This window comes from Bos indicus, chromosome 11 (genome assembly GCF_029378745.1).
Source record: "Bos indicus isolate NIAB-ARS_2022 breed Sahiwal x Tharparkar chromosome 11, NIAB-ARS_B.indTharparkar_mat_pri_1.0, whole genome shotgun sequence".
NCBI classification, from domain to species: domain Eukaryota; kingdom Metazoa; phylum Chordata; class Mammalia; order Artiodactyla; family Bovidae; genus Bos; species Bos indicus.
Genome location: NC_091770.1, coordinates 75225084 through 75248321, shown reverse-complemented (window position 1 = coordinate 75248321; position 23238 = coordinate 75225084). Strand labels below are relative to the sequence as shown.

At 51.2% G+C, this 23238-nt stretch overlaps 1 protein-coding gene across 3 annotated transcripts in view; it reads left to right on the top strand.

Moving 5' to 3' along the window:
- KLHL29 (kelch like family member 29) overlaps nt 1-23238 on the top strand; it is a 331050-nt gene that overhangs the window by 137578 nt on the left and 170234 nt on the right. Inside the window, exon 1 of one of the 3 annotated variants that reach the window (XM_019970640.2) lies at nt 7588-8539. The exons of 1 other annotated variant lie outside the window; for it this stretch is intronic. Coding sequence is in view for 1 of the 2 variants with exons in the window: in XM_019970637.2 (XP_019826196.2) it covers nt 8686-8751 (66 nt within the window). In the remaining variant the exon portion in view is untranslated. One more of the 3 variants, XM_019970637.2, reaches the window with a different exon arrangement.

Sequence of the window (23238 nt, the reverse complement as noted above, 5' to 3'; positions counted from 1 at the left end):
GGCAGCTACTGGCTGACCGGGAGCAGCTGGTCACACGGCACCCCCTGCATGCAGCCTGGCAATTGCACTTATCAAGGCCAAGTGTCACTGTTTTCAGATTTGTTGATTTCAACAAGTTTACCTTTAGTTCACTTACACACACACACACACACACACACATACGAATGCAAAACTGGCCAAACTCATCACCAGCACCAAGAAACAAGGGGGACCTCTTCCCTCTCTTCGTCCTCACACCCAGCCTCCCCACCCCCTCCCCTGGGGCCGACCTGGGCTTTGATTCCCTCAGCAAGCTAGATTATGATCTCGGCCTCCGTGGTGTAGCCAGACAGGCCCATGATCACAGACAGCTTTGACTCTGCAGGCAAATACAATGTGAGTTACCAACCGCAGATCCCCAGTGGACTTTTTAGGACTCAAGCTGTTTATAAGCCGGGGCCTGGGAAGTGGGTAGATCCTGGGTCAGTTGGCCAATCCACCAGGACCCTGGTCGGGGCCTGGCTTGGGGCCTGGCTTGTGCCCTGGGGAAGCTGGGGAGGAATTAGTGCACAGAACTCCCACTTCCCAGGCCTTCACGGTCTGGTCTCGGGCGAGGCAGCAGGGCCTGGTCTCCTGACCTATGAGCATCCACACCTATGCCTCTGAGTGTAGTGGATGATAGGGCTTTAGGGAGCAAGAAGCAGAGTGGGCTGGGGGTCTGGGGACTGCCATGCCTCTGTCCATCCCAGTTCAGCTGCCTCGTGGATCTGAGGCCACAAGGCCCACAGGGAGGAGGCATGCAGAGTGCTGGGCATGTCTCCTGTGCTCTGGTGTCCGAGGGCCAGGGCAAGTTGCACCCTTTCTTATCTTGTCTCTTCTGGTCCCGGGGCCTGCCATCTGCAGACTTCTTTTTTCTTTAAACTTAGCAAGATGAGCAGATTGACAGAAGTTTTTAAAAAGAACTCAATATATAGAAAATTTGAAATTATCAGCCTTTCCAAGTTCTTGCATCTCTTCCACATGCAGAGTGGATACCAGACTCGTAGTTTCCATTTTCCTCCTAACAGGACTCCACTGCCTCTCTCCGTCTCCTCCATCCCTGGGTGGGGCTCCCCCCAGACCCAGCCCCCAGGTCAGCCCTCCTGGAGTGCCGTGCTCTTTACCTTGGCACTCTTTGAGCCTGCACCAGAGGCTGGAAAACCTCTTAGCCCCCACCAGGCACTGTCTGTGCCCTGCTCTCACGCCCAACCAGAGCTGCCCACCCAACCCCTGGCTGTGGTCCTGGCCCCTGGGAACAGACTGCCCTCCGTAGTCACTCCCAGCTCAGTCCCACCCCACCCACAGCTGTTCCCCTCCCCTCTCCGGCCCCCAGATCCTGGATCCAGCAACTGTGCCCCAAGAGAGTGACCCTGGGTGGTGTGTGGAGCTGAGATGCTAAGAGCAGGTTGGGAATCAAAGTGTCCCATCCCCTTCAGCTCCAAGAGCCACTTTTTCTTTGATTAGTGGCTCCTGGGTGCAGGGAGTGGCCTTACCTGTGAGCCCAGCGAGGGCCAGTGCCAGCAGACAGCAAGTGAACTGGGAGCTCATCTCGGGGGTCCTGCGCACAGCGCCCTGAGATGGGTTTTCAGGGCCCAGGGCTGTTTAGAGGCTCCCAGCATCCTGTGCTCAGAGGCTCTGGGGGGAGCTGCAGTTGCCCAGGGGGACGGATGGACCCCCGCCCTGGGTTAGCCGAGCTCACGCCCTGCTCCTGCCCTGCCCTCAGGCCTCTTCTGTCCATCCCCAAAGCCCCACCCAGGACCCTGTTTGTAGCAAGCTCCTGTTCTCATCTCCTCAATCTTTGAGATCCTCAGGGCCCCTGTCCCCTGTCCCCTGTCTCCCCAAACCTCCCCCTCCTCCTGGCCTAGGGCATTCCCACCTTCTAGCTGAGCCCCAGAAAATGCCTTCTGTTAACTCCCTGATGACCAGTGGGCCATGGCTTCTGGACAGCTGCTCAGCACCCAGCCAGCCCAGGCCAGCCCCATGACAGGACCAGGGTGTCACCCTGCCTGAGGGCCAGACGAAGCACATCACCCTTCAAGGGACTTCCCTGCTGGTCCAGTGGTTAAGACTCTGAGCTTCCAGTGCAAGATGGACGGGTCAGGGAGCTAAGATCCCGCATGCCACAGCCAAGAAGGAAAAATTAATAAATAAATTTAAAAAACCACCTCTCAATATCTCCCACCTGGGAGAAAAACCAGGTAAGGGAAATGCAGAATGGAGCTTAAGGCCTTTACGTCTCATTAAAGGGGATCAGTGGCCCCTCCAGGGGAGGGCAAAGCTCTCCATCAAACACACTTCGGCCCAGGGAGTGCCAGACCCCACCTCCCTCGGAACTGGGTACTGGGTGAGGCTGTGCATCGTGGCAATTTTCTCAAGCTCGGCCTCTGCAGTTCATGGCATCTAGGTCAAGTGCCTGTGCCTCCCAGGACCTCAGAGTCCTAATCTGTGAAATGGAAGGGCTGAAGGGAGAGAAGCCCGCAGGGGCCTTTCAGCCTGCCCTTCTCTGATTCAGTGACCACGTAAAGCCTATTAAAGCCTTGGATGTGGGTGATGGGGAGAGGACAAAGCATGCCTGTTCGCATGTGCTAGAATCCGAAGAGTGCATTCTCTAGCATACCCCCTACCCCTTGCTGGCGGTCAAGGCCAGGTCACTGCCCTGACTTCTGTTCCCTGGATCCTGAGGAGACCGTGAGACCATCAAGAGTGCACTGGGACGCATAGACGCTGGTGATTAATTACACATCTTTTCTTTCAGTGAGCTATTTACATACTTCCACTCTTAAGGGAAACAAACTTCTATATTATAGCATATAAAAGTTTTCCCATGCTAGTAAGGTCAATTTTTCACACATTTTTTTCCCTTAGGACAACACAAATCCTCATTATAGAGATTTCTGTATTTTAGCAAAAGGAACGGGACTCATAGAAATGAGATCCCTGAATAAAGTTCAGTTCATTTTCATCTTTCTTTTCTCCCCGAATATTATTGCTAGAAATGTTATATTATCATAAACTAGAGTTCAGGCTGTATGTAGGTTTTCACAATTGTTATTTTTCTCTGGATACAAATTTTGATCACTGCCAGCATTTTACAAAGTTCCTCTTCCTCGTGCCAGCATTCTCTTTGTATGTATGTTTCTTTGCTGGGTGCACAATCCAGGTGATGAGAATTAGAAGAGTTTATGATGGAGGATTCCATCTGTCCTCTTCCCTGTCAGCCATCTGGGTCAAGGATCCTGGGGCTGGGGTGTGTAGTGGAGGAGGGGGCTAATGCAGGAGGCTCCCCCAGAGGACCCTCCTTTCTGCAACCCAGAAGGACCGCTGGAGAAGGCTGTGGACCCGAGACCTCCTGTCTGGCCCTACCTGCAGGAGGAAGGAAAGGGCTTTTATAGAGCAGCCTTGGAGCCAAGAGGTTCATGTGTTGGAAGTTTCCAGATGGACTTGCTTTCCCCTCAGACATGTCACAGGACTTCCCTGGTGGTCCAGTGGTTAAGAATCCACCTGACAATGCAGGGGATACCAGTTCGATCCCTGATCCAAGATTCCACATGCCACTGGGTAAGAGAAGCCACTGCAATGAACAGCCTGCACACCGGAACCAAAGAAAGAGAAAGCCATCGTGCAGCAACAAAGACCCAGGGCAACCAAAAATAATTAATTAATTAATTTCACAAAAAGATCACAAGGCTCAGGCAGGACTGACCCTCAGACGTCACAGAAGTTCGGGGATCAGGCCTTCTCCTGGTGCCTGCCGCCATGTGTGCCGCCTGCCCTTGACGCCTGTTTGCCGGCTGGGTGGTGGGCTCAGGCCCAGCAGCTGCTCCTCTCTGCCTCCACCTCCTCCCAGGTGTCTGCAAGTGCCTCCCCCCACCCCCTGTGGGCTTTCTGTGAAGCTCAGCACCCACCCACCCCACTTCCTCCCTGTGCCTGTAGGGGTTGAGAAACTGGCTTTGCACTCAGATAAATCTGTATTGGAATCCCACTGATCCAGCTTCCTAAGTTAGGAAAGTGTCTTCACTCCTGTATGAGCTCCTTCATCTGTAAAGTGGAGTTTTGTAAGAGGTACAACCCAGGTGGGAGGATGGAATCTGGTCACACGTCAAGCACCTTATGCAGGGCCTGGCACCCATAAGTGATGGGACGCGGGTGCCTGTCTTCATGCCCACCCATACTTCCTCTTGCTGTCCTCTGGAGCTTCTCTGCCAATTTCACTCCCAGTGAAACCCTAATGTTCTTTTTATCTTAACCACTTTGGGTAAATCCTTCTGAAGGGTGGGCTAACGCACTCCCCTCTTCCCAGGCCTGTTGGACATCAGCGCACATTCTCTGCATGGCCCACACAGGCTCCTCGAAGCACCTGACAGCAATCACCTCCCCACAGCTGAGAGTGGGTGCTCCCACCGCTTAGGAGGACACAGAGGCTCCAAGAGCTCGAGCCAACTGCTCAAGGATACATAGGTGATAAATGTCAGAGTCAGGACACAGGCTCTGTTGAACTCCAAACTCTGTGGCTTTAAGAATATCATTTAGTCTGCAGTGATGCCATGATGCTCTGGGGTCCAGCCCATGGAAGCAGTTAGGAGATTTGTGCCTGAACTGAAGGCCCAAAGGCTGCTGTGCTTGCCTAGGTTGTGCCCCTGTTCTCCACGTTTCTGCCTCTCTTCTCATTCTGACCCAGTAAACTTGCTCTGCTCCCTGTCTTACCTGAGGCAGCAGCACCCCCTCACCCACTGAGGATCTGCTCGTTCGAACCGTGTGCAGAGGAAGCATTCATAGGCTACAAACAAGGATGCTGGGACTGTCCTGTGACCAGGGAACTCCTGCACTACAAAGCCATCCACTTTGCTTGTTCTAAGGTTCTTGACTTGCGGATATGTTGGAGATAAAGGAAGGATGGCTCTTCCTCATTTCTGGGTGGACTGGAATTTTCACCGTTTTGAAATCTGATTTTAAAAAAATGCTTTTTTTGCAGAAAAAAAGATGTGCTTTTTTGCAGGCTTGGATAGTCAATCAAGTGGGTGATATGTGAAGGTGAGGCAAGCCTTTCAGGTCCCCCTGCAGAGTGGGCTGGCTGCTTCCAGGGGATCCAAGGTCCTGGAGTGCAAGAGGAGGAACCTGCAGCCCAGACCCTGGGGAAGGGGTCTGGTCTCCTCCAACCCCAGCCTTAAGTCTGGACCCTCAGCTCCTATTTCTGACTCCAGTGTCAGCTCTCTCTAGGTAGTACAAGCTACCATCTCTAAGCACCAGGCTGCACACCTGTTAAAGGGGTGTGTGGCTCTGCCCCCACCACCCCCCAGAGGCAGCAAGTGCCACATAGATGTGAGGACTTGTGGTATGGCCTTGACTTTGTCACTGTCCTGATCGCAGTCCTTAAAGAGCTGACCCCGTGGCAGGCATTAGAGCTGTCTCAGAGCCTAGTGTTAGAACCCAGGTACCTGCCCCTCAGGGGTGGTTATGGACACTTGGTGGGAAAGGAGGATGGTTTCCCGAGCCTAGGGCAGGAGAGAGAGGGCAGAGGCACTTTGAACTGCCTGGCATTCTAACTTCCGCTGGTTCCCTCCCCAGCCCCAATGTGCATTTCATTCCACAAACTCCGAACTGGGAAAGCTTGTCGCCTGGATCCAGAGCTCAGTGCATCTGGGGAGGACCAGGGGCAGAGGACCCGCATTCCTCTGGGAGAGCAAAAAGGGCGCATACAGTTATTCTCCGGAGCAAGTTTTCAAATCCCTCCCGTGATCCTTCCTCCATTCTAAAGCAGAGGACAGAAATGCTAAACTAGGGTTCTTGCCAGTGCTGATAAGGAAAACCAGTGAATGCAGGAGTCTCATTAGGAAAATCCTAAATTTTAGTCTTATCACTGCTGCAACATAATACAGTAAGCATGTTAATTCCACCCTCCCCCTGCTCCCCCACCCCCCAAAATCCCTTTCAGCTATAAGGCTGCAGAATGAACGGCCCCACCCGCTTCAGCCTCAGGTCCTGTCTGATTTCGGATTTTCCCCTTCCCTCGCGTTACCCAGTGAGTCTCCAATTTGAATGGACAGGGCTTCGCCCTCTCACACTTCCAGCTGCCTCTGCAGTAATCAGCTTAACAAGCATCGTCTGAATCCCTACTGTGTGCAGGGTGCGTAGTGGGAACTGTGAAACATCAGAGTCTAGCTGAGTCCATCTCCCTGTGAGAGCCAATGAGCTGATTCACTGTGCTGATTTTCGGGCCAAGCTGTCAGCCAAACCCTGTGCCCAACAAAGACTCATTTCAACAGGCTTCTCTCATCCAAGTGATTATTTGCTCTTTGTACTGCTTGGACTTGGCAAGGGTCCTGCAATTCCTGTTAGCAAAGAGGGAGCAGGAACCTTGATGTAAGTACTCATCTCATAAAGAAAGGATTCGCTGTCCCTTGGGGAAGCTGGCCTGGACACCTTCAGCCCTGCTCTGTAACGATAATGAACTTTTGACTAGCACCCTTCCAAGTTTCTTCTCCACCTGGCATTTCTTTGGCTCCCAGAACACCTCCATGAGGTAGGTAGAGTGGCTCCAATTCTTCCCATTTTGCAGAGAAGGAAGTGATGCCAGAGAGTGGGGAGGTGACTTGTGACCTGCTCCCCATCTCATGCATATGCCAGGGAGTGGCAGCACCCGCCCAAACGCAGTACCCAGCTCCTCAGTGCCCGGGTCCTCATCTACATCTCTTTCTACTCTGCTGAGCCCCGAGCCGGCCCGGAGGGCAGATGACACTGAGGTGGCACAGGTGCCAGCCAGGTCCGCCTGTGCTCCGTGCAGAAATGGGGGCTCAGAGGGGCTGAGGAAACAAGACACGCTGTACTGCCCAGGATGCGTAAGAGGCGCCAAGGGGCACGGCAGGGCCGCCGCTAGAGTCACAGTGATAGATGTTCATGGCTTGCACGTGGTGGGACGCAGGGCCCTGGTGAGAGGGTGGCCACACGGCTGGCAGGTCAGTGGGCCAAGCATCACATTTCAGCAATATGATCTTGGTACGGAGAGTGAGGAGAAGTGTGCTTGTGGTCTTCAGCCAGGAGAGGGAGGGGTTAGGGTCAAAAGGGACTGGGGGCTGAGAGGGGCTGGGGGCCATCGGGAGGACAGGCAGTGTCGGGAATCCCTCTGGTTCTATCTGCTCCATTCCTTTGCTGGCCTTGCCAATATTTTCAGAATAAGCAATGCTCTGTATCTCTCCCAAGACCTGGTATGAAAATCGTGCTTAAAAGAGTCTCCGAAGGACTTCACAGGGAGAGGAGCACCCTGGTATGAAAATGTTCCAGGAAACCACAGGCCTCCCAGTTTCCTTGCCTCTCACTAAAAGGATTAGAAAGGTGGTATTCCAACTGTGTGGGGTTGGTGAGGGGGACAGTTTATATTCGCCAAGGATCTTTCTTGGAAGTAATTTTAGTCCCTATAATGTTTCACGTTAACCTTCTCAGACTGGTTCTCAGCTGGGTGACTTAGTGATCACCAAAATGTGCTGGCATTCTGGCCTCTGAGAATCCACACTGTGCCTTTTAATGAGTGGGATTTTTTTAAATTAATTTTTATTGCAATATAGTTGATTTACTACATTGTGTTAGTTTCTGCTGTACAGCAAAGTGAACCAGTTATCCATATACATCTACTCACTCTTTTTTAGATTCTTTGGTGGGATTTGTTTTTAAAAGATTTCCCTGAGCCAGCAGAGCACCCCCGGTGCGCCACAGGGCTGGCCTTGGGGACCAAAGGCCAAATGCACGACTTAAGGCTGCCAGGAGTATTCCGTCTAGACACGGAGGAGGGAGGAGGGACCAGAGGAGATGGGGCTGAGGAACTGCAGAAGGCGCAGCCTGCCCCCGAAAGAAAAGAGTGCTCCCTTTGTTCCTCTGCCCACCGCTTGCCCCTCTGCCCGGCCCCACAGAGGAGACCTCTGGGGGCTCAGCCCGGAGAATTCCTCTCTTCTTTTCTTGCTTCCTCCTACGCCACGTGGCTTCAGACCATGACATTTCTGTTCGATGCTGTCAGCGCCTTGGTTTGAGGAGAATGTCTCTGTACCCGGGTCGCTTGGCCAAGAAGAAACGGTGCCCGGAGCCTGCTGGCATCTGCCCTGGCCGGTCTGCCTTCGTCCTTCCCTAGGCGATGGGGCAGGGCTATGCAGGAGATGATGGGCAAGCTCGGGACCCCAGAGCCAAGCTTGCATGTCTGGCTTCAGCCTGGCGGGGAGGGCAAGGTAGAAAACCAGCTTAGACTTGCCTTGCTTCTCTGAAGTTTAGTGATCAAATAGCCACCAGCCCCTGCCCCTGCCCCTACCCAGAGGCCAGCCTGCGGAGCCAGGGCCCACCGCCTATTTTTAGAAAGCTATCAGGTGTGCAGGACACCCAGTTGCCTTTTTCCACCTGTTTGGGGTCATTATAGGGATCCAGTGTCTCTGCCACAAGGCCCTGCTGTTCTGCCACGAGAGTCTCACTGCGGCTGGGACAGCCACTAAGCTCCCTCCCTGTGGAACCCAGCCATCTCTCCGGCCTTGCCTAGCTGTGGCAAGTGAGTCTTTGGGCCCGTGGTCATTTTGTCGTTGGAAGCACAGACATTGAACACTAAGGCTTGGCCTCCTCTGCTTCCTTGAGAGGGAGTTTTCAAAGGTCAGAGACTAACGTCAGGCAGGAAGAACCTTGAATCGGGAGCCCACCATGAGGAGTGCGGATCCATTGAGCAACAGCAAGCCCAGAGTCCTTGCTCCACCAGGAAGGTGCACAGTGAGTGCCATCAGGCAGGGGCGTGCTGGGTGCACTTGGGGTTCACTGCCAACAGATGCAGGGATCTGGGGGCTACCAGAGGAAGAGCTCAGGCAGGGTTTGATCAGGGACTGCAGCGGGGTGGGGGTGGGGGGGAGGTGTGCCAGGCAGAGAGAACCTTGTGAGCAGGATCATCCCAGGTGTGACTGGGAACCATGAGGAGACAACAAGGCTGGCTCAGGGGGCTTTGTGGGGACAGAGGGACAAGAGCTGGAGTGCACGCTGAGGTGGTGCCTGGTACAAAAAGCCTTGGATGCCAGGTGAGGTGCTTGGACGTGATCTGGTGGATCAAAGCCACTGGGGATCAGAGTAGGGAAAGATGGGGAGCAGCGGTGTGCTGGCCAGCTCTGCTCCCTGCTGCGTGATGGCGTGGGGTCTTCCTGGTCACAGAGCACCAGCCTTGGAGCAGTATCTTTGTGGCCCAACCCTCCACACCCCATCCGGTCTGGTGGGTGTGATGAGCTCCGGCAGGCTTGGTGACTCCCAAGAGCCCAGCTCTCCATTCAGTTGACATCCTGTTGGTAGCTTGAAATTGAAGGAGGAATGTTTATACAACAGGTACTCACAGACGCTAGGAGCCAGGGTGTAGCTGGTTCTGTTGTTTCGTCCCCCACTGCTGCCAGAGCTGGCAGGTAAACCTTAACCAGCACAGCCCTGAGTAGTGGCGAGACCCTGAAGGGGTTTACGCCGAGGAGTGAGTGTGGGCTCAGCAGTCACCACACTGAACTGGGAGAGCACGTTGGTGGATGTGAGCTGTGCCCGCTTCTTTGTTGAGGAGGCTGGAGGGTGGGCTTGGGGGCAGCCCTGTGCCAGGAGAGTTGAGCTGTCTTCACTCTCCACTGGCCGATTCTGAAATCAAACTCCTTAACGTGGACTAGGGAATATTTGACCCTCCTCACCCAGAGGAAACCGCTTCCTCACCTGAACAGGCTCTGTACCGGCTGCAGTGAACTGCTTTTAGCATCTCAAAGCCAGACTGCTTCTCCCCCATCCAAACCTGGCACTGAGGGTGCAGTCAGTAAACGCAGGCCTGTTCACAGATCTCCTGCTGCACGCTGGCCGAGCGTGCGGGCCGGGATGTGGTGGGGACCTGGGAAAAGCCACCTGGCTTTTCCAGGTGGACAGAGGAGCTCGCCGGCAGAGGAAGCATCTGAGCAGGGCTTTCTTTCTTAATGGTGGGTCTGATTAGTCTCAGCTACATGGTGAAAGCAGCAGGATTTGTTCAATGCTTCAGAGTCACAAAGCACTTTGCCCAGAGGATCCCCCTAACAAGTCTGTAAGATGTAAATGGAAAATGTAAAATCCCATCTCAGAGATGAGGAAACTAAGGGCCAACTGGTCAACCCCAGGCCTTGACCCTGACTCCTGAGACCCTCTGTCCTGAGTTGTCTCTCTGATCCGGGGCCTTGGAATGATTCATCCCAAGTGATCTCCGGTGTTAGGAGCAGCCCAGCCTCCTCCAAGAGATCAAGTCCAAGGCCTGACCCCAGAGACAGGTCTGCAGACTCCATCACCACTACCCCTCAAGGACTTGCCTCTTAAAAACGGGCATTAGTGCTGGCAGTGAACGCTCTGTTGCTTTTGTTGCTCTTTTGGGAAAAAGAAAAACCTGGCTTCTTAGAGCTGTTGTATTTTATTTTTCTGTAAAGAGGAAATTAATTTTAGTCTTTCTTTTTGGTTTAAAATGTTGTTCTTTGCTTTTTCCGCCCTACAATTTAAAAGGAAACATTTGTCTGTTGAGAAAAGAAATGATAATTATAGACTAAAAATTGTTTCTATTCTGATTTGAAAAAGTGACAAAAAAAAAAATTCCATTGCACAGATGGGGCCCTGCTGACGGGGGGTGTTTAACAATGAAGCCCCAGGCCGGCTGGGGGCTCAGAATGGCATTCGAGGTGGATTTGGGCTCCAGTTTTGCCTGGGAGAGGGGCTTTCTCCAGGGCTGGTCTCTACTTCTGATGCTGGGTCATAGTCTCTGTGGGGTTTGGACGCGCTGATCCTCCACGTGGTCCAGCAGCGGACAGCAGTTTACCTGTGGATGGCGTGCCCTCTGTTAGGTCAGCTGTGTGCTGAGGCCAAGCACTCCCTTTGTGGCCCCGCGAGCTTGAAAGCCTCCTAGCCTTATTCCCTCGGCCGAGAGTTTTACAAAATTGCAATTGCTCCAAGTCCTCCGATCAATAATGCAGGAAACTGATTAGACTGTGAAATTAAACTAATAATGTCATGCTATTAACCCTCGATCAATGAGGAAAGAGCTCAGAGTGAAGGCTATTTCCTCAACCCATATTGCAAATAGCCATGCATGTATTTACTTTTCGGAAGAACTCCTAGACGCACGTGCATTCCCGGGACCCCTTTCTTGCCTACAGACCCGGCGTGATCCCCTGCGCAGTGTCCCATTTAAGGGAAGAACAAACTGAGGCTGAGTGATTAATGCTGCGTGGTCTTGCAGCTAAAGAACAGATGAGCCTGGCTCTGGAGCCCTGGTCCAGAGCCGTCTGGTGTCTCGAGTCCTCTCCCCGGGGCTACTCTGGAATTAGTGACAGTCTTTGTCCCCCTGTGGCCTTGCCACCGAGAGGAGGAGCTCGCACACCCTCCCCGTTGTGCCTCCCACGCCTGGTCCTCCGCCGGGACCTGTCAGTTCCATCACGGTGGAATGTTGCCAGGGATCAGACCCTCTCTCTAAAAGTGGTGATGGTATTTAATAACTAATTACTCTAATGATCCTACAGAAATTCTGGAGACCTGTTTTAGGAGAGATGTCAATTAGAGCCATCTGCACGGTGAATAAAGGAACCCTACCCCAGCTGTACTGTTGAAACATGTTAGCGTGTTCCTACCAGCGGCCATATGGTACTTAACGAAAGTGAATTGTTCACACTGCACAACCCGCGCCTCCTGATGAATACCAGCATTTTGTTTTGGAAAATAGTTCCTCAATCGTGTGGAATATTTGTCAATGCAATAAGTAGCAAGTTGGAAGCCGGAAAGCCCTTGAATGCAAAAAGACTTGCCTCACCTCAAGATGTTCTTCCTCCACCCTGGCCCATCCCCTGCCCCTGCTGACAGCCAAGCCCCGCTCCACCCTGGTCCCACATCCCACCTGGGCCCAGTCCTCAGCATCTGCTTCCAAATCTGCTCGGGAGAGCCGAGGACAGGCAGGGTGCTGGCCTCACCCCCACTTGGCCTCTCTTTCTGTTTGAAAAACAGCAGCATGATGTCTGAAGCTATGCAGACTGGGAGCACGGGGCCTCCAGCTGGAAAGGCATGATTCATGGGGCCAAAGTCACCCAGGAGTTGAGGAGTGGGTGCAAGACATTTAACTGGGTGCGTAGCTTCAGGGAAGGGTTCGCTCTATGTTTGCAGTCTGTTTCTTTCAAGAGGTACAGAGCTCAGGTTGGTACCTGGATGCTCAGAGAGGTGGTGGAAAATGGTTTCTGGGGCTCAGCAGAAGCCTGCCTGAAGCCCCTTCCTTGTCACCAGCACGTCAGGGCCTGCAATCCGTAGTGACTTCAAATTATTGCCACCTGGTGGCCACTCCTGACCTGCGCCCAGACAGCTGGGTCCGGGGTGCAGCCACCCTGTGAGTTCTGTTACCCACAGACAGGTTTCCAAAGAAGACCAGAGCCAGGACCAGACTGGTGAGGTGTTCTGAGAGTTCCACCCCCACAACCCCCCTGCTGCCATGTGCTGGGCAAGGGGACACCCCACACTCACACTGCCTTTAGGGGCTTTGTGCCCTCAACGAGCTGAAGGTCCTGCTGCCAGGGCCATAGGAGGAAGCTGTTTTATTGCATTTGGCTCTGAGACCAACAAGGTTTCACTTGCCAGCAACATGTATCTCAGAATTTTCCCTAGAACCAAAGTCACTTATTAACACTTAATAAAAGACAAAATTGGCTGTGGTTCATGATACAGAAGATCTGCTGCAAATCCTGAAATCCGAGATGTTCTTTACAAAACCGTGCTCCCTTCAGTCTCATTTATTTCCAGCTCAGCAGCAACAGATTTCCCAGTTACAACAGTGATCCGAAGTCCAGCCGAACACACCCTTGAAGGAAACCCTTCTGGGTGAAAAATAGCAGGAATAAGCTCCCATCTGTCCTGTCCAGCAGACTTCACCATTTACTTTCCACATCTGTGCCCTGCATGTGGCCCCGTTCTCCTGACACCTGCCCCGTCACAGACGTGGGTCTGAAAGAACCACGTCACCGTGACACCCAGGTAGGCACCTCAGCCTGGTGACTACGGCCTAGGGCAGCCTCGATCATGCTTGACCATGAAAGGTGCCCAGAGCACCTCAATAAGTCGCTAGCCTTTCCATGGGCTAGTTCCAGAATGACCCTGGCAGCCCAGAGCCCAACCTGCTGCCTTTCTACCCACCCCATTTGGGGACAGTGCCTGGCAGTTACCCTAAAGAGTTCACCTTTTCTCATTTGAGGGTGAGGGTGGTGGAAAGGGTAGAGGAAAACTCGGGCCAGTTTGGCATATGTTGCCTGGTCTGAACATGAATGCTGTGCTCAGATGCTGAATTTGATGAATTGCGTTATAAAATTTAAAAACAAATTTAAAACTCTATTAACTCCCCGTAATGGCCTCCTCCTGGAATACACAGACAGCAACGGCTCACTGACAAGGAGAAAAAATACTCTCGTTTGCAATGCGCTTCGCTTGCAGCAGAATGGAGGCGCGTGGGAGGCGGAGGCCACACACCCTCTGCGCCCTGCCGGCTTCCTGCTCCTGGGTCCAGAGCGAGGCCCTGGTGAGCAGGCCATCAGGGGATCCACACGGCCAAGGCTGGACTTCGTCTGGTTCCTGTGTCAAAAGCCACATTGTGCTTGCTTTCGAGGCTAAAACATTTCTTTCAAGACTGAAACGTGACAGTGATGAGCTTCCAAGATGTGGGGCAGCCTGGAGGGGCTGGGTGGGGAACCTGTGGTTTGGGGGTCAGAATGTGATGTAGGGCTGGAGGAGGTGTGTCCCCAATGTCACCCACCCTACCCTCTGCCCCAGGAGAAGGGGCAAGGCAGGGAGGTTGTTCGTTGGTCGCTGCAGGCCTCTGCAAATCCAGGAGCATTCGGGGCAAAGGGCCTGGTTCCAGAATCCCAACTGGAGAGAGATAGACTTTTGTCGAGAAAGGAGGCAGCCTCACAGCTGTGTGTGCACGTGGGCCAAGGGAGGAGCATAGCTGGCAGGGAGGAGTCCCAGGTCCCAGCGGAGAGCTCCCTCCGTGTCTCTGCAACTTAGAGACCCCAAGCTCAGAGAGGAGGGTGAAGGGCAGTGCCGCCTGGTCTTTGAGGAGCTCGAGAGGCTTTCTGCCAACAGGGGACTTCTCCATGTGACGGCAGCTCTGTCCCTCAGTGCACTTCAAGGGGTTTGGAGATGTTTGGGGAGAATGAAGCACGGTGTGCTCGTATGACAGCCCTGGATGTCCAGAGGCAGTGAAGAAACCGTGTGTGTATGTGTGTGTAGGTTGAGGGTGTGTGGGCACACACATACAGATCTGTATGTGTGCAAGAAGGCTGTGCCTTGTGACGTGGCTGCCCTGGGGCTGCAGACTGTGCATCAGGGAACGGGTGTTTCTGGGAGCACCCTTCAAGGCAGTAGGGAAACGAGACTCACTTAAGAAGCCTGAGCCTCCCCTGCCCTCCAAGGCTGCTGGATGTTCCACCAGCTTTGGGGCTGGACTGGGGCACTGAGGGGGGAGTGGCCGGACTCTGGACCCATAGCCTCTCCCGGGACCTCAGAATCGGATGCGATGCAAAGATCTCTAGGTTGCGGCTGCAGCTTCTGTGTGGCCTCTCGGGAAGTCTTGACAAGGATAAAAGCCAAGTAGACCCAGGAGTCCCTGGAAACTTGCCCCCGTGGCAGCTCCACGTGTGGTGGGGCATTTAGGGTAAAGAGAAGGGAGATGACATTTGTAATACTTTGAGAACCGCCCCCCTCTCTGCAGACTAACAGTATAAGCAAGAATGGAGGCTTCACCATAATGAAGAGAGCACAAATTCCTCCTGCCAGCATACTCTCTAGAAGGCCTGCCCCTGGACAGTTGTGTTAATTACAGGCCAACTGTGCCTGCAACCTTCATGGGCCTGCTTTGGGCCATTTTGTATAAATTAGACTGTTTATAGGGAAAAAATAATATTGCTAATTAGCCTCCATTGTTTTAAGTAAATGAGATTTTCCTACAGCATTAAAAGAAAACAGAGATGTGTGGGGACAGAGTTTACAGAGCTCTTTCTGTGACTGTAATATTGCTCCTGCCGTCTCAGTTCAAATCTGAACCAAGGGAGGAACCACCCAAGTTCCCAGTCTTTAGAACACCATTCAAAGCAACACCGGTTCCTTTCTTGTTTCCCTTCTGTGCGTGTGGCAACCTGTGCTTCCATTTTTGTGCGTTTCTTCCCATAGTACAGTAAACAGCAGAACAACAAGGCTTCAGAATCATCCAGACTCAGGCTGAGTCCAGATGCAATGCTTTGTGAACCTGGGCAGTCACTCAGCCATCCTGCACCTGATAGAACCTTGCTCATTAGGCACTCCTCATCATTATTCTTTTATTTTTGTTAAACAAAATCCCGAATGTGAAACACCAAGCCCAGTGGTTTCTACATAATAATAAATTACATCATGCATGCATGCATGCTAAGTCACTTGAGTCGTGTCCAACTCTGCAACCCGTGGACTGTAGCCCACCAGGTTCCTCTGTCCATGGGTTTCTCCAGGCAAGAATACTGGAGTGGATTGCCATGCCCTCCTCCAGGGGGTCTTCCCCTGGGTCAAACCCACGTCTCTTCCATCTCCTGGCATTGGCAAGCAGGTTCTTTCCCACTAGCACCACCTGAGAAGCCCAACTTACATCACAAATGATAGTTTTTCAGTCTCGGTGCCCTTATTAACACACAATGTCCCCCGGCCTGGAATTGTCTTCTCTTTCGTGCCTTTTATTGAAAAGCCATGCATCCTTGAAAAGGCTGCCCTGAACATCCCTACCTTCTAAGAAGTCTTCCTGGCGGTCCCCCACCAGAATGACGTGTCTCTGTGAAATCCCAAGACACAAACCTTTTGTTTCCACCCAGATGTCTTTCTTTCCATCCTGTTCAGTGTCTCTGCATCTGCCTGTCTCCCCATTCCTACCCCTGACCTGCCATGGCCACACCCAGCCCCAGGCCTGGCCAAAAGTGTGTGCGCAGGACACACTTGTAGAATGAATGGGGTTTGAATTGCTGAGTGAACCCAAGGAAATACAGTGTGCTTTGGGCTCCTGTGGTTCAGAATTTCCCTTGCCAGACTACTGGGGGAGTCTTTAGGCTGCAAAATTAGAAAGGAAAATAAGTGTCTTTTGTGGTGACTCACGGCCAAGGACATCTGGGGTTTCACAGCCTAGAACCGCTAACCCCAACCCCTCCCCCAAGGCTTTTTCTAAGTCCCCTAACCCTGTTGATGCTGCAGCAATTTGGCTCTGAAAGAAGCTGCTAACTTGCAGTTTGGCACGAGGGAACTTTCTGGGCTGATGGAAACAGTCTGTATCTTGATTGGGGCGGTGGTTATGTGGATGCATACATTTGTCAGAACTTGTCAAACTGCACACTTAACATCGGAGCAGTCGCTTTGTGGAAATTATACCTCCATCGAATTAGTTAATTTTTTAAAAAATGCAACCCAACCAGACAGGCCAGGTGCCTTCCCCTCCCACAGTGGGTGAGGAAGCTTTGAGACTTGTGGCTAAAGCCGGAATGTCCTGGGATTGCTCTGGGAGGAAAGGAACAGAACAGCCTCTGCCTCTGTGAGACTGTCATCCTTTCAGTCTGGAGCTCAGCCTCAGTGCATGGGTACCTCCCTGCCCTCTCCCCTGGACCTCACCCCAATCTGCCTGCCACCAAAGAACCGCCAAGCACTAGCTCTCAGCTTTGCAGCCTTGCTCAACCCCAAGCTGGAGTCTCCCACCTCCCATCAGAGGAAGAAGAGTTAACATTATTGTGAATCCAAAGGCACCTCCAATGGATATTCCCACACCCATGTTTGTAGCTGCATTGTTCACAATAGCCAAAAAGTGGAAGCAACCCAAGTGTCCGTGGATGGATGAATGGATACACAAAATGTGGTATGTACACACAGAGGAATAGTATTCAACCTTTAATGAGAAGGAATTACTATTTTCATGGATCTATGCTATAACATAGGCTTCCCAGATAGCTCAGTGGTAAAGAATCTGCCTGCCAATGCAGGAGACGAGGGTTCCATCCCTGGGTCAGCAAGATCCCCTGGAGAAGAAAATGGCCACCACTCCAACATTCTTGCCTGGAAAATCCCATGGACAGAGGAGCCTGGCAGGCGATGGTCTGTGGCGTCACAAAAGAGTTGTACACAACTCAGCGACTTAACAACAATACTACAACAAAAGTGAGCCTTGAAGGCATAATGCTAACTGAATAAAACCAGACCTCAAAGGACAAATACTAAAGGATTTCACTTACAGGAAGGACCTAGAGTAGCTAAATTCATAGAGACAGAAAGTAGGAAGGGCGATTACAAGAGGTTGGAGAGAGGGGGAAACGAGGAGTTAGAGTTTAATGGGTGCAGAGTTCTAGTTGGAGTAGAGGAAAACATTCTGGAGATGGATGATGGTGAGATGGTGATGGTTACACAACAGTGTAAAAGTACATAATACCATTGAGGTTCACACTTAAAATGGTCCATTTTATCCTGTATATTCTACCATGATAAAGAAAGTCTTTTAAGAACAACAGCAATCCAAGGCCTACACCTGTCTTCTGAACCCCACAAATTTCGATATCTGAGATTTCAGAGGCAATGCTTGGCTGATGATTGGGTTTCTGATCCTGAAAACGAAGCAGCAAGACACCGGCCATCTGACGCCTACCCCTTTCTTAAAACCCAGGCGCACGCCCTCTCAGAGTGGCAAGCCGGGGTGCCTTTGTCAAGACGACACATTCACACCCCTGGGTTAACTTGATTTCCTCTTGTTGACTCTCTTAGGCAACACCCGGCCCCAACCTGACAGCCGAGGGGTGAATTTTCCTTTATCACTCCGGAAACCCCCAGCTCCGTAATTGAGGTGACCCGGTCCTCGAAACCCAGGGGGCCCCCAGCTGCAGAAATTAGAACACACTCCATGGAAGGAGCCTGGCTGTCGGGGCGGTTGGGTCCTGGCCTGTAATGTGGAGTGACACTCAGCACTTGTCACAGCAGGGAGCCAGGCCGCAGACGCACACCGGCTGAGGACTTTGGGAGGCTGGTTTCCCGCCTCTGCCTGGGGGGCCAGATCAGAGCTGTCCCATGAATGTCATAACCCTGCAGCCGTCACCACCTCAAACTCAGTCAGAGCTCATACTTTGCAGGCTTCCAGGAGAGACAGTCTCCTCACAGTGGCATCCTGCATGGGCTGCTGACCTCTTTGTTTGCAAAACTCACCCGGATTGTGGAGCCCTGATCCCTCTCGTCAGGCCTTGAGGGGAACAAAGGGAGGATTTGTCCAAAATGCCTGAGCCCCCTGGGTGGAAAGAAGCCATATGCTGTTTACTCTGGATTGATGTAAATAAATACCCATTACACGTGGTAAACAGGGATGGCAACACTGAGACAAAACTTCAAGGCTCTCCTCCTGCCTGATAATTTAGCGGAAACTAAAACACTCCACACACAGATACACACATACACACTCACAGACACGCACACACTCACATACACACAGAGACACACAAACCCACAGACACACACGCACACACTCACAGACACACAGACACACACGCACACACACACTCTCTCACATACACACACACAAACTCATAGACACACACACATACATACTGACACACTGACACATACTCTATCACATACGCACATACACACACACTCACAGACATACACACTCACACAGACACACATACACTCTCTCACATACACACACACAGACACATACACTCACACAAACACAGACACACCCACACACACACCCTGCTCCCAGGACGGTGGGAATAAGTCTGGACCCGCCTGGCCTCCCCTTTGTCTGTTGGGCTCCTGTTCTCTGCAAAGCCTGGAGGCGTATGTGTCACTCCCCACCCACACCAGCCTCACCCTGTGATCGCTTTTCTGCAATCTGCTTCTGCATTTGTTCTGAGGGCCCTGTGGGTGCCGTCCATGGGCACCTGGACTGGTGGGCAGCCTGCAGCCTCAGTGAACACTCAGTGGACTTGAGAAGAGGGGTGGTCTGCTTTCCCTCCTTTGACCCCTCCATCATGCTTTTGAGAAGGGAAGGGCATTTAAAGTCCTTTAGGAGGGAAGAGTCACTTCTCAGTTGGCTTTGAGCTTTAGGTTCCTGCAGTGGGCAGAAACATGAACTCCATGATACTTAATGTGGAATACAATTTAACACACACACACTCACCTATAGCAGATCAAGAGGAGGCATCCTGTTAAACCACTCGTAACCAATATTATGTCAGCCGCATTAGTCCTTGGAATGCAGAGTTGTTTTAACTATAAAATATACCAGGATTCATTTGTCGGCAGAGTTCAGAGCACAGAACTACAGGGACTGAAGGAGCAGGATACCCCATCTGGGTATTTGGGAAGGGATGATCCATGGCCTCTTTGTTGGGATTCTGGGCATTTGGGGATTGGCCACCTCCAGGAAACTGCACGTTGAGGGGGAGCTGGAGTGGAAGGTGTCAAGCCAGCCCAGACCCTACATACACCCCTGATCAGGTAGAAGGGCTGAACTCTGATGACACTGGCTCAGTTCGGTATTCAGGGACTGATGGAAGCTTTGGGATGTGTCCGGAGGATGTCAGGATTTACACCATAGCCTTTGTGACAGTAAGAAATGCTTCCCAAACCCCATGATGACATATCCATGGGGCAGAAGGAGGCCCTGGTCTGTAAATCAAAGTGCCTCTGTTGACACAAAGGGTACCTACAGGTCTCGCTTTGATGTTAGAACACAAGTGTGATGCTGAGCCCACTGGGCTGGACCCCCAAATAGCATTTGGGAAAACAGAGACCAGAAAGGAGAAAGGACTTGTGCAAATGTACATCGCCCATAAGTGACAGAACTAGGGCTGGGACCCAGGTTTCTCCTGACTCCTCATTCAGTTCTTTGACCACCTAAATGGATTCTGGGCTGGGTAAGGCAGCAGTCTCAGGATGCAGTCAGTACTCCGGAGGACTTGTTAAAAGGCAGATTCTGATTCAGTAGGCTGCGGTCCTCACTGCACTCTGCATTACTAACAAGTGATGCTGGTGCTGTTGGTCCTAGGACCACACTTGGGGAGATAAAGATGTTTAAGGTCTGCTCACCTGGCAAGGAGGCTAGTGGTTGGGTGTGCCCAGCTGGAGTTCCTAATTCTGCATCCTATCTGCTTGGCTCCATTCTTATTCCATGTTATCTTTTTTTTACCAAAAGGTCTAAAACCTTTTGGCTAAGACCCCCAACAAGTAGGTTATGCATCACCCTTGGTCAGCTCCTTGCTACCCAGATCCCTGGTGCCCTCTGGCCCTCAGGAAGCTGGAGTCACATCTGAAAGGTACATTCTCATCCCAGACACTGGGACGAGAATGCCCGTGACTTTGTGGGACTGAGGTGAGAAATGATCTCTGGTTTGTGGAGGCAGGGTGGGACACTCTGTGAGATACATCACTTTGTGAGTTGCCTGGGCTGCAGCCTGACTCGCTCTACTGTGCAGCATCTGTCCTCCTCGCTTGTGATGATGTGACAGTGTGCACCACTGTTTTCTATCAGAGTAAGAGGTCCTCAGTGGCAAGACTGTCAGGGCCTCAGCTTTTTCCACCAGTTCTCTCTTATCAGGAAGCCTCCTGCCCAGAGCCTAGATTGAGAAAAAGCCAGAAAGCAGCTCTGAAGAGTTGACAAAGCAAGTAGGGATCAACAAATGTGTGCACCCAAATCTTTTCCTTTTGTTCTTCATCCATCCCTAGGGGTTTAATTCAAATTGTTCTTTAAAAAAATATAAACTGATTGTAAAATTGATTATTTGCATTCAAATTTCAAAGCAAATGTTGCAAATTCCCAATCTGGCAAGAGTAAGGAAGAGAGGTTGGAAAGATAACAGAAGCAAGAAATGTTTGCTAGAAGCTAATCAGAGATGTGTGCTCAATCATTTCCAAATCTTTGCAATGCCATGGACTGTATAGCCCGCCAGGCTTCTCTGTCCATGGGATTTTCCAGGCAAGAATCCTAGAATGGGTTGCCATTTCCTTCTCCAGGGGATCTTCCCAACCCAGGGATTGAACCCAGGTCTCCTGTATCTCCTGCATTGGCATGCAGATTCTTTACCACTGTGCCAGAGAAGCCCAATCAGAGACGAAGCAACTGAAAAACTCTGGAATTCCATGTGCACAGTTAAGGAAATACTGCAGTACGGACCCATCAGTGTGAGGGCACTGGGTCCCGTGGCAGTCTTTTAGTCCTAAACATGATGCTGTTGAATAGTCCGGTGTCTCTGTTATGTCCAGTTATATTCAGCTTATTGGGAAGTATGCAATGTATTTCAGAATATTTTTTCCTTACAATGGCTAAAATATTTTATTCTTGTTCAAGATTGAAAGGACTCAATTTCAGTTATTTCAAAGTCTGTCTGGACATCACAAAAGTAAGACTTTCCCCAGTAATCCCAGTGAGTGTGGATGATGCTACACCACCCTGATTCCCCCTCCTGCTAGTTATTTCCTAAATCTCTTCCTTTTTCTCTCTTTCTTCTGATCTCTTAATGAGCATATTCTCCATAGTTCTAGTCGTCTGTATTTTTAATATTGCTACAATTTAACCAGTTACTCCCTAAACCCTAATGACTCCAAAAACATGTCTCCAACCTCCAACTTCCTATTAAACGACCTTCAGCCTGATGTCCTCCCACCTGAGAGTCCATAGATCGCAAGCCCAAATCCTCACCTCCCTGAAAAACCTCCATCCTCTTCTGCATTCCTCACTTCAGTGAAGGGTCTCACCATCCCCCAGTCCTGGACACCGGGTCTGATGTCTTCCCCCCTTTGTAATTGCTCGCTTCTGGCACCTCCCTGACTCCTCTGGCAAAGCTTAGCCCCTCATCATCACATGGGTCCTCCCCTGGGCTGTTTGCATGCCTGTTTCTAGTTTTCTACCTCCACTCTCTCTCCCTCATATCTACCTCCAATCCCTCAGAACTGCTTCCTCTTCCTCATGCTTCCTACCCAGAGTCCACGGCTGTGCTGTCCCATACAATAGCCACGAACAATACACTCTTTAAATTAAAGCTAAATAAAATTTAAGATACATCCCTGGTGGTTAAGAAGTCACCTTGCACTTGTAGGGGGCGTGGGTTTGATCCCTGATCAGTTCAGTTCAGTTCAGTCGCTCAGTCATGTCCGACTCTTTGCAAACCCATGGACTGCAGCACGCCAGGCCTCCCTGTCTATCACCAACTCCCGCAGCTTACTCAAACTCATGTCCATTGAGTCAGTGATGCCATCCAACCATCTCATCTTCTGTAATCCCCTTCTCCTCCCACCCTCAATCTTTCCCAGCATCAGGGTCTTTTCTTGTGAGTCAGTTCTTCACATCAGGTGGCCAAACTATTGGAGTTTCAGCTTCAGCATCAGTCCTTCCAATGAATATTCAGGACTGATTTCCTTTAGGATAGACTAGTTGGATCTTCTTGCAGTTCAAGGGACTCTCAAGAGTCTTCTCCAATACCACAGTTCAAAAGCATCAGTTCTTTGGTACCCAGCTTTATTTATAGTCCAACTCTCATATCCATACATGACTACTGGAAAAACCATAGCTTTGACTAGATGGACCTTTGTTGGAAAAGTAATGCCTCTGCTTTTTAATATGTTATCTAGGTTGGTCATAGCTTTTCTTCCAAGGAGCAAGCATCTTAATTTCATGGCTTCAGTCACCATCTGCAGTGATTTTGGAGCCCCAAAAAGAAATAAAACCTCTCACTGTTTCCATTGTTTCCCCATCTATTTCCCATGAAGTGATGGGACCAGATGCCATGATCTTAGTTTTCCAAATGTTGAGTTTTAAGCCAACTTTTTCACTCTCCTCTTTCACTTTCATCAAGAGGCTCTTTAGTCCTTCTTTACTTTCCGCCATAAGGATGGTGTCATCTGCATATCTGAGGTTATTGATCCCTGATGGAGAAACTAAGATCTCACATGCTGTGGAGCATCTAAGCCCATGAGCCACAACTTCTGAGGCCTCAGCTACAGAGCCCTGGTGCCACAACTAGAGAATCCATGTGCCACAATAAAAGACCCCACATGACACAGCAAAGATACTGAGTGCCACAACTAAGACCAGACGCAGCCAAATGAGTTTTTTTTTTTATTTTCAGGTCAGGTCCTCAGTCACAGTAGTCAGTTTTCAAGTACTCAGTAGCCACACTCGGCTAGTGGTTGCCATATTGGATAACACAGATTATAGAACAT